The sequence below is a fragment of the Emydura macquarii genome, unplaced genomic scaffold, assembly GCF_026122565.2.
Source record: "Emydura macquarii macquarii isolate MOO-44397 ecotype Brisbane River unplaced genomic scaffold, CSIRO-AGI_Emac_v2 contig_1253, whole genome shotgun sequence".
Taxonomy (NCBI): Eukaryota; Metazoa; Chordata; order Testudines; family Chelidae; genus Emydura; species Emydura macquarii.
The window spans coordinates 59875717-59890970 of record NW_027131390.1 but is presented as its reverse complement, the minus strand read 5'-3'; the positions used below and the strand labels follow the sequence as shown (position 1 = coordinate 59890970).

The 15254-nt window shown below is 42.9% G+C and overlaps 2 protein-coding genes and 1 long non-coding RNA gene across 5 annotated transcripts in view; 1 reads left to right on the top strand and 2 right to left on the bottom strand.

Annotated features, from left to right (window-relative positions):
* The window catches only part of GTF3C3 (general transcription factor IIIC subunit 3), a 38827-nt gene extending 36855 nt beyond the window's left edge, over positions 1-1972 (bottom strand). Inside the window, exon 1 of the mRNA XM_067548977.1 lies at positions 1871-1972. Coding sequence (XP_067405078.1) covers positions 1871-1972 — 102 coding nt within the window. The remainder of the gene's footprint in view (positions 1-1870) is intronic.
* LOC137153525 (uncharacterized) overlaps positions 1764-15254 on the top strand; it is a 50016-nt gene continuing 36525 nt past the window's right edge. The window contains exon 1 of the long non-coding RNA XR_010919824.1: positions 1764-1939. This is a non-coding gene — a long non-coding RNA (uncharacterized lncRNA). The remainder of the gene's footprint in view (positions 1940-15254) is intronic.
* CUNH2orf66 (chromosome unknown C2orf66 homolog) lies at positions 8228-13567 on the bottom strand. 3 transcript variants are annotated; one of them, XM_067549836.1, is made up of 4 exons: positions 13478-13567; positions 12730-12870; positions 10641-10841; positions 8228-8518 (listed from the first exon to the last, which is right to left on the bottom strand). In XM_067549836.1, exons 1-3 carry the CDS (start codon positions 13550-13552, stop codon positions 10659-10661), a joined length of 399 nt encoding a protein of 132 aa, XP_067405937.1. In that variant the 5' UTR covers positions 13553-13567; the 3' UTR covers positions 8228-8518; positions 10641-10658. The 3 variants fall into 3 exon arrangements, with proteins under 3 accessions (XP_067405937.1, XP_067405939.1, XP_067405938.1); XM_067549838.1 differs by lacking the exon at positions 13478-13567 and adding an exon at positions 13402-13450; XM_067549837.1 differs by lacking the exon at positions 8228-8518 and adding an exon at positions 10035-10346.

Sequence of the window (15254 nt, the reverse complement as noted above, 5' to 3'; positions counted from 1 at the left end):
CAGAGCCCAGGCCTCCTCGGCAGCCTTCCTGGAGAGAGTGCCCCTGCAGGACATCTGCAGGGCAGCGACCTAGTCATCAGTCCACACCTTCACGTCCCACTACGCCATCATGCAGCAGGCGAGAGAGGATGCAGGTTTCAGCAGGGCCGTGCTCATGAGAGCAGCTCGACGCTGACTCCTACCCACCTCCAAGATATGGCTATTTAATCACCTATAATGGAATGGATATGAGCAATCACTCGAAGTAGAAAACAGGGTTACTTACCAGTAAATGTTGTTCTTCGAGATGTGTTGCTCATATCCATTCCACACCCACCCTCCGTCCCCGCAGTTGGAGTCGGCAGAAAGAAGGGACTGAGGGCCCTAAGGGCCAGCGGCGCCTGATATACCGCGGCATGAGCGCAGCACTCCAGGGGGCGCCGGAGCCGGCCCTATGGGGCTTGCTAAGGGCAAAAAAGTTCCAGAAACCAGTGCACGAGGCGCGCACTCACCTATATTGGAATGGATATGAGCAACAATCTCGAAGAACAACAGTAACTGGTAAGTAACTCTGTTTTTCTTGAAACAATCTGTTCTACCTATGAGAAATGTAGATAAAAATGGTATCGTGCTCTCCTGACCAGCAAAACCTCCTCTAGGGTAACAAAGCATTTTCTTTGTGGGATACCAATTTCAATGTCTTTAGTCTACAAAAATAGCACATTTATAACATAAGACAATTCTTGCTAGCAAATCTAAAAATGTTTGAAAAGCTATAGTCATGAATAATGAATCAAAACAGTCCATTGTATGCATACAAAACTATATTTATTCCAGTATGGGAAGGAAAAGTGTGTTGCCTTCATGTCCCCAAGGGAACCTGTAGTATAATCCTCATTTTCTCCAATTTTAACCCCTCCAAACTCTGCAGTGTGGGGACCAGCATTCTGGCCAGGAAAGCCTAGATTCTCTTTGAAGCCAGAGACCTACCCACTCTGCAAAAGGAACTGCCAGTCCTTATGGCGTAGGTCTCCATTCACCAAGAATTGTTCTTGTCTTTCCAGAAAATGACAATGTATAAGGGTCCTACCTTGACAAGTAGCTAATGATTAATAATTTCCCATACGTATAACTCATTATCACAAATTAAGTTCAAAACGCACAAAATATTTCATGGATGTAACAATGTCTACACTTCCGGCAGCATGTAGAGCACAGGCACTACATGCGTAGCTACATGCTGCAGGAAAAGTCAGGCTGTGCCCACACTCGTCACTCCCAGCGCGTAGCTACACACCAAAGTGAAAGGCTCTGGCAGCGGGGAAAAGGTCAGCCAGCTTGCTCCCTGAGGCCAGAGCCTGGCCTCACTGCTGGCTGGGACCTGTCATGCGGGTGTGGAAAAGCTCTGGCAGCAGGACACTACACTGCCAAAACAGAAAGAGGCATTGCTTGTAGGCGTGTAGGGATGTGTGCAAGGTACATACCCAGGGGGTTCAGGAGCAGAGAGCACTCTATTCACCTAAGCCATCCCACCGTCCACACTGCTACTTCTACCGTGCTGGGCCTGCCCTGACCCGTCTGCTCCCGACATGCCGCGGGACCCTAGAGCTGAAGTGCAGGACATTCTCTGCCCGCCCAGAGGTTGCCGAGCACAACTCGCTGTAGCCTGGTTCTGTGGCTGAAACAGCCGCGTGCCCGCGCCGCTCCCCCGCTGCGCGGCTGACCTGCCCTCGCGCTCGCAGCCTGGCACACGCGCCTGGGCGGAGCCTCCCGGCGAAAGGGCACCGGGCAGCTCCCTTCCCCGTGGGCGCGCGCGGCACTAACGGGTCACCAAACGGCCGTTCCCCGCCGCAGGGGCAGGCGCCCTCATCCAGGTCCTCGGCGCCCTCACCTTCCTCTCGCGGCTCTTGCGCTCCTCCCTGCGCCTCTCGAACTCCTCGAAGGAGATCTTCCCCTCCAGGTAATCGATCAGCTCGGAGCTGAAGCCTGACATCGCGCGCACGCCCTGCCGCCGCCGCCGCGCAACCGAAGCGGGGGGGGGGGGGGGTTTAGGGAAGGGGGATGTTTTCGCGCACGGACTCAGAGTCCTGGTGTTAATCGGTACCGGCCGCGGTCCGCACCCGCCGCACAACAGTTCCGGGGTAGCGCCAGCTGGCCGGGAGCTCTGAGCATGCGCCGTAAGGATACATCGCCAACCCGCGGCCCTCCTTGGGGGAGGCGCGGAGGCTCTGGAGCGCTGGTAGAAGGCGGTGGGGAAGGTGGATAAGAGACTAGAAGCGGGCCCTACTCCCTGCCCTCAGGCAGCTCTGGCCTGTCCACCCTATGGCCTATTGCCTGCAGTCCGTGCTGAGGGGCTAGGTGCTGCTAACTGCAGCCACTTGCTTTGCCTGCACAAGGGGAAGTGGGCCCTTGAGACATGGGATAACTATTTCTGATAAACAGCGGGTTGTCCGAGCTGTGCCACTCCACTGGTATCCCAACCTGCAGGGCAGCTCTGTCTGTGGAAGCTCAGAAGCTGTCCCACTCACCCATAAAGTTCGTTCAATTAAAGCTGCCTTGTCTTTCTGCTCACCTGGGACTGACAAGGCTACAACAACACTCCATGCATTTAGGTGAAGATGGCAGTTGCAAACTGGTGGCTGTCTGGGCAGGTGGGTGGGCGAGTATACCGCCTATTGCTATTCTGCTCCTCCCCCACCAATGAAACACTTCTTATGGTCAGTTTACTCAACATTTTTCCTAACCACCCGAATTACAGTTACATTACTGCTTTCATAACAAACCCTTATTTCCCCACCCATGCTCTAGGCCTGATTCAAAGTCTGTTAAAATCTGTAGAAGTCTTTCCTTTGACTTCAGTGGTCTTTGGATCAGGGAGGTACACCATGCTAGCTAAAAAGCCAGCTTTCTGTTCCTTGCAGTGTTTTAAGGGATTGAAAGATCACGTTAGAAGGGAGTCACTGAATCCTGACCCAATACAGCAAGTGAAGAATTATGAATAGAAAATAAACTACAACGATAGGTGCATTAGAAGGGCATAGATCAAATAAATGGATGCAGGTATCCAGGAAGAACAGCTGTCTAATTCCCTAATTTATGAAGGAAAATACTATTGGATGTAAACATTTTTGGAAAGCTATTCTATACTGGGAAAGCATCCTAGATTTGGTCAGGACTAAGCCAGATTCACTGTTGTCCTGCACAGTTCAAAGTAAGTGTGAAGTGCTATCAAGTCAGAACAGGAGCAGTTTACACCCATATTGCCCTTACTTTGTGCTAGTGAATTTGAAAGGCAGTAGTGAATGAGGCCCTTAATTTTTTCAGTCAATTGCTACAGGAAAGATACAAAATTTAGATGCATGTTTAATAACAAGTTTTACTGACTACATTGATTCCTTGGAGAAGAGGTGGCTATAGTTTCTCTTTTCATCAAAGAAAAAGAGTAGCATAGCTTTTAAAAATTGAAAAACCATCCCTATGACCCATCTGGAATAGGGCAGTGATAAGGTTTCTAGAGCAATTACTGTAATATAAAGCAAAGATGAAATCACTTACTTATATGTATTCTAGCATCCGAATATGCATTAATTTACATGTAGTTCTATAGGCTTTCTCCTATTCCTTTAAAAAAAAAAAAAAATTAAAAGATGCCCTTTGGTGGGCTGGATGGATCCAGACTATGTCCCTATGCTACTTTACAAAATAAAATCCCTTCAACTATTATCAGTTAAAGGAGTTTAGTTTAGATGATGCCTGTCTTTTGAAGCCAGGGACCCGCCTTCTTGTCCTAGTTCAACAAGTGTGCAGGTATAGCTGGTGTGCATGCAATATGGAGCTATTACTTCCATATTTTATACCCATTATTAAACAAGGGTTTAGGACTTGATTCTGCAACAAGGTAGGCCTGGTCTACAATGTGAAGTTAGATTGACAGAAGCCAGCTGCCATCAACCACATAATGTATAAGTCTCCACTGCCAGGTCCCAAGTTCCACTGACTTAGCTCGCCATAAATACCAACTTAATTAATCCACCTCCACAAGAGGCATAGTGCCACAAGAGGCACAGTGCTAAAATCAAAGCAGATGGGTCGACTGAATGGCAGTGGAGATGGAGCATTGCGTAAATCAACATCACTGGCCTCCAGGAGGTGTCCCACAATGCTGTGCTCTGACCACACTGGAGATCGTTTCAACTCCACTGCACTGAGGCCACATACACAGGAAAAAGCCCCTCCCCTGGTCAAGCCCCAGGAAAATTTGAATTCCCATTTCCTGTTTGTTCAGCATGGGGAGCTCGCCAGCATAGCTAATTATGGTGACTGAATGCCCCAAATGCGCTCCAGCGTGGAGTAGATCTGATGTGTTGGATCTTACTGGTCTGTGGGGAGAAGAGTCAGTTCAGGCACTACTCCAATCTAGCATAAGAAATGTAGAGGTCTATGAAAAAATCCCATGGGGCATGTTGGAAAAGGGGTACAACAGGGATATGCAGCAGTGCAGTGTGAAAATCAAAGAACTTAGGCAGGCATATCAAAAAACAAGTGAGGTGAACAGTTGTTCTTGGTTGGCACCAATGACATGCCACTTCTACGATGAGCTGCATGAAATTCTCAGTGGCGACCCCACCACTGCCCCCAGATGCAGCGTGGATCCATCTGGGGAATCTGGGCCCTAGGCCAATGAGGATGAGACTGTGGATGAGGAGGAGAATAGAGAGGGGGGCAGCGGAGTGGGGGGGATCCATTCTCCCCAACAGCCAGGATCTGTTTTTAACCACATGGCTGACCGTGATGTTGGGGAAGGCACCTCTGGTGAGTATGGAATTTCAGTTAAGGAGTTGGGGTTACATCCTCTGATGGGTTCTGTTTTATATGAAATAAAATATTAGGTGGAATGGGTATCGGCTGCTCTGTAGGTGCTCGAACTATGCAGAAGGCTGCCCCCAGAAAAGACTGTTTATGTGCACAAGGATGACTCGAGAAGAAGGTTTCTAGGTAGGGCTGACTTGTTTCTTCCACTGCGATAGGACACTTTCCCACGCTCCTCCATTATTAAATCTGCTGGCAGCATCGCAGAACACAGCATAGCAGCATAAGGACCAGGTGTATACTCAGAAGCCTGTAGCATCTGCTCCCTTTCTGCTTCTGTTACCCTCTGGAGGCTAATATCACATAGGATCATCTAGGGGAGACGATGGAATGTTTCATTACACGTGCTCACATCACAAACAATAGTAGGTGTGCTCCCCAATCCAAGGCGGTTTCCAGGTCCCTCAACAACAGTTTCCCTAACATCAGCTTGTTTTGGTTGGCAGGGAACTGGGTGTGGGTGTTAATAAGACTTTTCTCCCACGCCCCCTCCCTCAAGCTGCCTTGGATAAAAACCACATTTTGGGAGGCTTTCTGCTGATCCCAACTCAGGTTGCTGGGGAAATGGGGGCCTTGTCCACAAGACATTCTGATTTCCCAAAACTGGAAGCACTAGTCCTTTACTCACCCTGGCTGAAACACCAAACCGGCTTGTGGAATAGGCAGGGATTGTGAATCAGTTGTACTGTGCACTTGGCAATAATAAAGGAAGTGATTTATACATATCAGCCTTGCATTTCACTCTGGTATGTACGGACAATGGTTGCATTGTGCTTTGCATGCCTTACTGTGAAAAGCATGGCCTACAGCACATCCTCCACTCCCACAGAGTGACTATCACAGATTAGAAGGCGTAAAAGGAGAACACAGGATGACATGTTCAGCGAGATAATGAACGCAGATGGGACAGCTGATACAAAGGTAAGAGCCTGGAGGATCTCATGGTCTGAAAAACTGGACATGCAGAGCAGGAGAGCAGCCCTGGAGCATGAGCATGCAATGCCAGATGAGATGCTGCAGATAAAGAGGGATCAATCAGACATGTTGAGGAGTTTGGTTGAGCTTCAAGAACAGCAGCGGCAGGTTAGACTTCCTCTGCAGAACTGCCAGCAACAACCGCTGTGTTTCCAAGCCCCCATCCCCAAGCGTTCCAAGACAAGAGTAGGCAGGCTGCAATATGTGCTCCACTCAACACCAGGGGAAGGTAGTAAGAAGAGAAGGCGGCCATTCTAAAACCTGTCAATGTGGAAGCTTCGGTGCTTGCACAGACGAGCTGCATTTGTTTCTCCCCTCCAAATTTTATTACAACGGTTGCTGAAAGATAAATTATTTTCCTTTCTGGTTACAGTTGTGCAATAAAAGTCTATGTTTGTGTATTGAGGTACTTTTTATTTATTACAGTCATGGAGGTTGTGAGGGAAAGGGAGGTACAGGGACATTGCTGCAAGGGGGAGATGTTATGGGAAGGTACAGCACAGATAAGCGAAGCACATCACTGTGGCTCATTAGAAAAATGGGTTTTCAATGCCTCCTTGAGGCACAGAGCTCCTTGTTGGGTTCTCCTTGTTGCATTGGTATTTGGCTGCCTAAAGTTTGCAGCCAGCCTATCTTGCCTCCACAATCCAACCCAGCAGAAACTTCTCTACCTTTGTCTCTCGCATATTATGAAGCACACAGCAGGCAGAGATAACAATGGGGATATTGCTTTCACTGAGGCCTAACCCAGTTAGCAAACTGTGCCAGCAAGCTTTTAAATGTCCAAAGGCACATTCCACTGCTATTCTGCATTTACTCAGCCTATTTTTGAACCACTCTTTACCACTGTCCAGGTGCCTAGTGTATGGCTTCATGAGCCATGGGAGCAAGGTATAAACTGGGTCTCCCAAGATCACTACTGGCAGTTGATCATCATCAATGGTTATTTTTTGATCTGGAAAGAAAATGCCTGCTTGCACGTTTCTGAACAGACCTGAGTTCCTAAAGATGCGTGTGTCATGCACCTTTCCCAACCATTCAATGTTGATGTCAGTGAAACGCCCCGTGATCCACCAGTGCTTGCAACACCATGGAAAAGTATCCCTTTCGATTTACATGCTCTTTGGCAAGGTGTACAGGTGCTAAAATAGGGATATGCGTGCCATCTATCACCCCACTGCAGTTAGGAAATCCCAGCACAGCAAACCAATCCACTATGTCTTGCACATTTCCCACACTCACTACCCTTCTTAGCAGAAGTCTATTAATTGCCCTGCACACTTATATCACAGCAGATCCCACGGTAGATTTACCAGCTCCAAATTTACTCTCAACTGACGGGTAGCAGTCTGGAGTTGCTAGCTTCCACAGAGGGATTGGCCATTCACTTCTCCAGTGTCAGAGCAGGTCTTATGCTAGTATTCTTGCACTTCACAGCTGGGGAAAGCTATGTGCAAAGTTCCTAGAAAGTGGCCTTACGCATCCGAAAGTTCTGCAGCCAGTGCTTATTAGCTCATATCTTCATAACAATGTGATGCCACTAGGCAGTGCTTGTTTCCCGGGACCAGAAACGGCACTTCACCACGTTTAGCTGCTGTGTAACAGTCAGCAGCAACCAAAAATTGTTTCGTTCTATGGCTGTCACAGGGCGGCCTTAGTAACACTGTAATTTTCCATGCTGCGGCTCCTATCTCAGCCCTGGAAACACTGCAGGATAAGTTGCGAGGTGTTTGTAATGCTCACAATGAGGGGCAGAGCTGAGCAGGCTCCATGCTTCTCGAGCAATGGCATACGCACGGCAGAGCCAGGATTTCAGAAACAGATGCGAAAAAGTATTGGTTTGGTTGCTGTTGATATCAGGAAGGGAGGGAGGGAGGAAACTACATCATAGGAGGCCGAAGTCCTTCCCAAAAACCCCTGAGGCTAGTTGGACTGTGGAATAGTTACTCATGATGCACTGCTCTGTTCACTGATACAAGCGCAGCTGGTGAAGACGCACTCCCCCGATGCAATGAGCGTGGTGTGATCACACCCAACCAATTTCATTAGTGCAGTGGCTGGATGTTGACTGAAATTAAAATGACCTCACTTTAGAGTGCAGACTACCCTTATCCAGGTGCTCAAGTTGGGTGAAAACCTGATCCTATTGAAGTCAATGGAAATGTTGCCATTGACTTTAATTGGGCCAGGATTTCATCGTTTAACTTCAGTCAATAGGACTACTCACATGTGCAGAGTTAAGTAAAAGTCTTCTCAGGATCAATGCCATACTTTCCAAATGAGAAGTAACTGTGGTAATCTGAATGCAGGATTTCCTGATGCCATTTTAGAAAATGGTATTGGAAATCTGAAATGATTCAGCTACATAAAGAATGGTCAGAGCAGAAATTGTAAGATAGGCTCTTCTGAATAATTTATTAGTTTAATTACAAAATTGTGGGAATCATAGAGATTCTTTACTATGAGATTCCTATCAAAATATAAAAGCCAAAACAGACTAACTTTCACTGCCATACATACCTCACCACCTGAAAAGTGAGCAAACATGGCAATTACAGCCAGATATCAGCTTTGTACATGTATAGACTTGGATGTTGAAGATGATGTTAAATTGTCAGATAATAGTTAGAAACCCCAAAGCAGTAACATTTTGCCATGTATGCTTCCAATTCACATGAAGTCCAGAAGTAACCACCTGAAAGGAAAAAATATATAATAAAATAAGGATAGTATGCAGGAGCATTTAAAAACACATGAGGTCTGATCCAAAGCCAAAGAACCCTAACTAAAGCATTCCTATTGACTTTGATGGGCTCATAAATCCCAAATTATTAGAATGAGCATTGTTAAACTGGTAAATAATCTTTCCTCTCTGTAAGGGTCAGGGTGAACAACAGATTCCTGAAGGCCATGGAGTGGTAGCGGAGCTATTGGGTCTGCCCATCTGGCCACTCATCTTTCATAGGATCAGTCACTGGCTGTATAGCTACAAATACATCATTTCCATTCTTGCCCACCCCCCTGCACGTTTATGGAACAGAGACCCCAGTGGAGTACAGCTCTGTGGTGCCTGAGGACTGGGTTTCAAATCCTGCCCCCACCTAGAGTGGAAATGTACTAGTTCTGCTGGGTTTAGCACCTTGTGTGGCTGCAAGATTGATAGGATGCAGAGAGTAGGAAGTTCTAATAATTAACTGAACACAAACTGTAGTTAGAATTAAAATATTTTTTAAAATACCCAACTTTCAGTCCTTAAATATTCCATCAAATTAACAGACTCCCCAGATACTTTGGGGTCCCAGAATCCGATCTTATGTGATGCAATATTTAGACACAACAGAGTAAATCAAGGATGCGGAGCACAGTTAATTCTGTGTTTCTAGGTCATTCTCAATTTGTGTCAAACATCAGTGTTGTTTTGTGTTCCCTGGACCTCAGACCTTGAATTATTCTGTGTGGCTGATCCAGCAAAACAAAAGTGCCCAGTAATTTACTGATTTCTTATTTTGTAAGAATATTCAAAGCAAATAGTCTAATTTATGAACAAATAGCTGGAAATTTGTGTTCAGAAACCATCTCTTACACACTAAAAACACTTTGAAGAGCCATCTAAATTACATTTGAATTTTTCCCCCGAGTTTAGAATTTTCATAGCTTCACAAATTTTCAAGCCACAAGGGGCCAGTATGATTACTTAGTCTAACTTCCTGCATTACACAAGCTATAGACTTTCACCCAATAATTCCTTCATCAAACCAATAATTACTGATTGAGCTAGAGCACATCTTTTAAAACCAGTTTTTAATGCATTTTACACTGATGGGGTGATGCTGATTTTTTTCAAGTTATAAACCCATATGAAGGGGATTTAAAATGAAAATATTAATAGAATTGTCACTATAATATAATGTATAGCAATAGTATGCTACATAGTTCAGACAAAGCCATGGACTAGTGAGCTAAGCACAGGACCGGATGCCAGTAACTCCTGAGTTTTAATCTTGACTGCCACTGACTCCTTGTAGGGCCTTGGGCAAGTCTCTTAGGACCTGATCCAAATCCTATTGCAGTCCTTACTGTTTGTAGAATGGGGAAAATAATACCTACCCTCAGAGTGGTGTTATAAGAAGGATGATTATTTCTATAGTATGGTTATATACAAAATAAAAATAAAATGAACAACCAAATTCCCTGCAGTACTTTTGGCCGTAGAGATACTGCAAGTGCAAGTCTGATTCATTTTATTTTATACATATAGACTTACGAATCAGCTTGCATACCATTTTATCCAACATTCACTTTTAATTGAAGTAGTAAGAAAAGCACCACATTTACAGAGATTTAAAAGGCAGATTACTCTTTGTTACTCTAATATTTTCTTTCTTGGGGTCTATATTTTTCCTTGATATGCACATATCATGGGAGGCTATCAACCTCCATTAAAAAATTTAGATTGTACTAGGTTTTACTTGATTTCTTGAAATCCTTCCTTGTTTAATTCAGCAAATTTCAAGCACTTGTCTCTGGAAATAAATGAGAGAGATAAGCAGTGCATGCACATCTAACTTCAGAATACTACTTACCATGCAATTTACTCCTGTTATTCCAGGAAGAAATTAACTCCCCAGAAATTTCTCCTCAAATTTCATTCAGCTTTGAGTGAGAGTTAAGATATCATATATTTCTGATGTGTTATCAAGAGCAAGTTAGTTTTATTCTTCATATAGAAGTGAAAATTACCAGAATGCAAATCTGTAATTCAACATCTATAACTGTCTGTGACAGACAGCACAAGGGGAAAAAATAATTGCTTTTACCTTGGTCAGCAGCTTCTTTCAGCCTTTGAGATAGTTTTGAAACAATTTTTTCTTTTCTTCATAATCTGCAAATGCAGAAGCAGTAGGATCCAGGTAGATAGCTACCGGTCTCAGTCTGTCATTATTCATGGAGAAAGTATCTAGGAACTTTCTTAGATCAAGACCCCTCCCCGAATAATAAGCCTGGAGTGTTCTGAAAAACTGAAGACATTTTACATTTAAAAAATGTAATACGAATAATCATTTCCATTAAAACAATATTTTATCCACAAACACGTACTGCAAGGGCAGTGGCAGAGCAGGCTGCTCCGCTCTGCTTTGACAATGTACCTCAAATCTGAACTAGAATGATTACACCTAGCAGTAATTTAGTCATATTCATTTGAATATGAGTTCATATGAAGTCATATGAATTCACATTCATTTAGTCATATACATTCAGTAAATGGCTGCTATGATAGGACTGGCCAAACAGACAGCAATGCCTACCAAATTCTGACATTGAAGTTAATGGGACTGCATGTGGAATAAGGTGCTTCTTGTCATGAAGAAGGGTGTCAGAATTTGGCCTTGTGTTGTAGATACCTGTCCAAAGACCACCAACCCATTAATCAGTCAGTGATAAACTGAGTGGTAAACTCTGCTGAACTGTATCGATTCAAACTGGTAAACTTGAGGAGAAAAGCTTTCCCAACTGCCTGTCCCCACAATGTGTATATTTTGGACACTGATAATATTAGTAAAAGATATTTGTTAGCTTTGGTTCTCCAAAGAGGTGGCATAAATCAGTAAGATTAAATCAGACTGCTTCAAAGGTCTTTTAAATTATTTCTTCAGATCCCCAGCTTAATGTGTCTGATTAATTTTAACTGATGAGGTAGATAGCCCACTTTTTAATGCACTCCTTTTACACACTGAATATATCTTAGCTGTGAAGCTTATTAAACAGCCTACAATATCTGGAAGTCCCTCAAACTGATGTGTGTTCTAAATATACAAGAGTCTAGTTTATGTAAAGCCTTTAAGATCTTTTCAAGAAATGTGATTAGCATATAATGCTGCCCTATTTGCATCCCTTTCGAAAAGGCACACAGTGAAACCTGCACTAAGGGCAGCCTACAGCCAAAACCAAAGTAGAGGAGCCCCAGGTTTTCCAGTACAATCTGATTGCTTAAGGTAGACTTCATTATATTTCAAAAATATTAGTTTTTAGTTAGTTTCTTTTTAAAATTGATATTTGGTCACTTTCAAAACAAAGTACAAGCATTGGCCTGTTTCTCACAACTTTTGCATAAGACCTTGTAAGTAATGCTTTGTAATTTAGTATTCTGAGTTATTGTTAATTGGCTTTCAGATCTTAAACCACTCATGGTGCTGTGTCAGAATATATTTGTTTTCAAACCATGGTTTACCATTTGACTTAACAATATCATCTATACAGTAAAGAAGAACAGGACTAGAAGAACATACAGATCACCCCTATTCTGTTCGATAAAATGAGTTGTATTTTCACAGATCAAAATACATCTCTTGTAAAATTAATGTATACTGTACATAGGTATAAGAAAGATCCATATGCAGTATATTAAATTTGAAGTGTTTCTTCAATTTAGATTGAAGTATATGTAGGTGGCTGCTGATACTGACCACAAAACACATCGGAGTTACTAACATTAGCTAAGCCGGTCCCCTTTCACTTTGAAGTTTTTAACTACAAAAGGTACAAAATTCTTATAATGCTAATTCTTAACCAAGTAGGAGGAATTGGAAGTCCTGGCACAGTCAAGGAACTATAAAATGATTGGAATAACTGAGACTTGGTGGGGTAACTCACACAACTGGAGCAGTGCTTCTAAGCTTAACCCAGAGACTCTCAACTGGCTTATCTCCAGTTTCATACTGGAGCTCAGAGCAATCATAGTGCTCTCTTACATACAGTGCAACTCCTCCACCCTTTCGCCTCTGCCTCTCTTTCCTGAACAGTTTATACCCATCCCTGACAGTGCTAAATAAGAAGCACCTAAATACATGACACACACATACACAAAGCTTGGGCTTCATTACTATGATTTCTGCAGGGTTTCCTTACCAGATCTCGGTTTCTGGGATTGTCCAAAGGTTTCCATTTTTCTTCTGGCCTCAGGGGAGCCCCCTTTGCAAACCCTCTTAGAGCAAGCATAGTGCACAGAACCAGAAGTGCCACTTTCCACATGCTGGAGAGATGAACAGGCTGCACACAAGAGGGGGAAAGAATCTGACTGCATGAGTTCTATAAAATTTGCACCAATGACACATGAAATAAGCATTTCAGATAATTAATCCAGATAAATAGTTTAAAACAATCAGTCCATTACAAGGAGGATTTACCTACTGGAGAATATATTAGAGTGTGTGTGTGGTTTTTCTCTTCTTTTCCCCCCTCCTTTAGTGTATCTTGAGGAACAGATTAGTCCTAAAGAAATGCTTCCCATTTCATTGCTACCTCTGAGATACTGGATCCCCTCTACACTTCCATCACATAATAGTTCTAAAATAGCTAACAATTTAATTACAGCAGCAGATCTTTGTGTGCCGTGAGCAATATAATATAGCAATATAACTAAAAATCCAGATAGCCCAATTTTAAAACTGCTTGATAAAAAACAAATGTAGCAAATATACAAAATAATACATTAATAATAAATATAGAACATTTTACAACTTGATGCAACATAAAAACACACGAACATTTACTCTCGCCCTCTCCTTACATAAAGCTTACCTGTAAGTTTGGCTCTGGCTTGCCCCTTCCTGGTTAGCCTGTCTAATCTGCAAAACAGACTGATCTCTCCACTTACATTTCTAGTGGACTGGCTGTGGGTGGGTGCCAATGACGTTAGTAGTATTGCAGTAATGATTCCATTTCCATCCATGACAAAAACCCTTGAGAATCTCATCCTCGATATTCTTACGGCCTGTTGCTACTAAACGTTGCAGCACACACCCTCTTCATCCAGCCATGTCACTGAAAATGTGTGGATGGCAAAATTAATAAATGTCCTGCAGGGATAGTAGAAGCTTATTAAAATGTTATTTAAATTAATTTTATACATTTGTATTTTCAGGATGAGTATTTCAGATAATTATATTTGACAGATGGATTTCCAAGATAAGTTAGATATGGAGTAATTTCCTGGTGTTGGAAGATAGCATGGTAAGCTCTATTTCAAGAAGCGAAATCCTAGCACCTTAATGGAAGTGTTGATCTGAAATCCTAGTGTTATCTGCATTCACTTACAGATTGCTGGGGATAATAGAATGGATGATTCTAAGGTACTATAGACAAAGATTCCAACAAGAACTACATTGTTTAACTTGTTTTTATTCAATAGTATCAGTTCAAAACTGCCATGACTATTGAAGTGCCTCTCACATTCTCCTGACTCTTTAATGAACATTTTAATTACAGTGGTTTAGAACCAAGCACCAAACGGGCATCTTTCAAGTTGGGAAACTTGGTCATTCCTTTAGCACCACTCCCTGATTATTATTATTAAATACTTGTATAAAATGCCATACCAGGAAGTGTGTATCTTTTTTAATGATTGAGATTTAAACATTTTAAAGACGATCTATGGCTGTAGATGACATCGCTAGACATTGCTAACACAGATAAAATTCCAGCAGCATTGTTTTGATATCTATAGTAATGTGTGAATCTAGAAAATAGATTATTGTATAAGGTGACACTAGGAACTATTGTAGTATTTAGATTGTTTTAAACTGCTTTGTTTTTTATCATCTGTGGGAGGCTTGGAGACACTGAACTCTTAAGATCATTCTGGCTTTAGACCGACACCAGGAACAGCAACAACAGGAGAAACAGTATGAAAGAGAAAAGGCTGAGTACACTGCATGGGAGTTCAGCTATTTTAGATTAATCAGTCTGACAGAATAAGCTACTCACAGCACCAACACACACTTTATATGTCTGTCAAGCAGATGCTTCTCATATAAGGCAGGTGAAAGCTGGAAAGGATTTCAGTGTCCCCTAGTAGGGAAGACTTCTGGTTTCATACCAGTTCCAAGATGTTCATCAAGCTTCCCACCAGCAATTCTGTTTGTAGAGTTTCTCTCTTTTTAGACACAGAATAGACTGTTTGTCCTGGGGGATTCTGCAGATTTAAATGAGATCAGAAAAAGAACATAACTAGACCCAATAACAAATTCATCTTTGCCGTTGCTATTTACTTTCACCCCATAGAAGCAACTATTTAAAAAAAGTTAACAGGCCACCTTGCATGAAAAAAACAAACTTTAGCTCCTTGATTAAGAGATCTCTATATTGGGATTCTGGTGATCTGGACTGAATGTCAGCTCTGCTGTTGGCTTCCTGTGTGATCATGGGCAAGTCACAATCTTTGTGCCTCACTTCCCTATCTATAAAATGGGGATTGTCTTGTTTATTTAGATTGCAGGGGCTTCAGGCAGGGATTGTCTCTTGCTAGGTGTCTGTACTGCACCTACCACGAGGCCCTCACTTCCGTTGAGGCCTCTAGGCACTACTGTCAAACAAATAATATTTTTTAAGTATAAACAAGCAAGAAAAAAATAATAAAAAATAATGTGGAAAAA

What these genes read in the sequence shown, in the direction of transcription:
- CUNH2orf66 (XM_067549836.1), bottom strand. Translation starts at nt 13,552, where the DNA reads ATGGATGGAAATGGAATCATTACTGCAATACTACTAACGTCATTGGCA. An exon ending in ACAGCCAGTCCACTAGAAAT is followed by an intron (nt 12,871 to 13,477) that starts GTAAGTGGAGAG and finishes TCTTGTGTGCAG; the next exon opens with CCTGTTCATCTCTCCAGCAT. An exon ending in ATCCCAGAAACCGAGATCTG is followed by an intron (nt 10,842 to 12,729) that starts GTAAGGAAACCC and finishes AAATGTCTTCAG; the next exon opens with TTTTTCAGAACACTCCAGGC.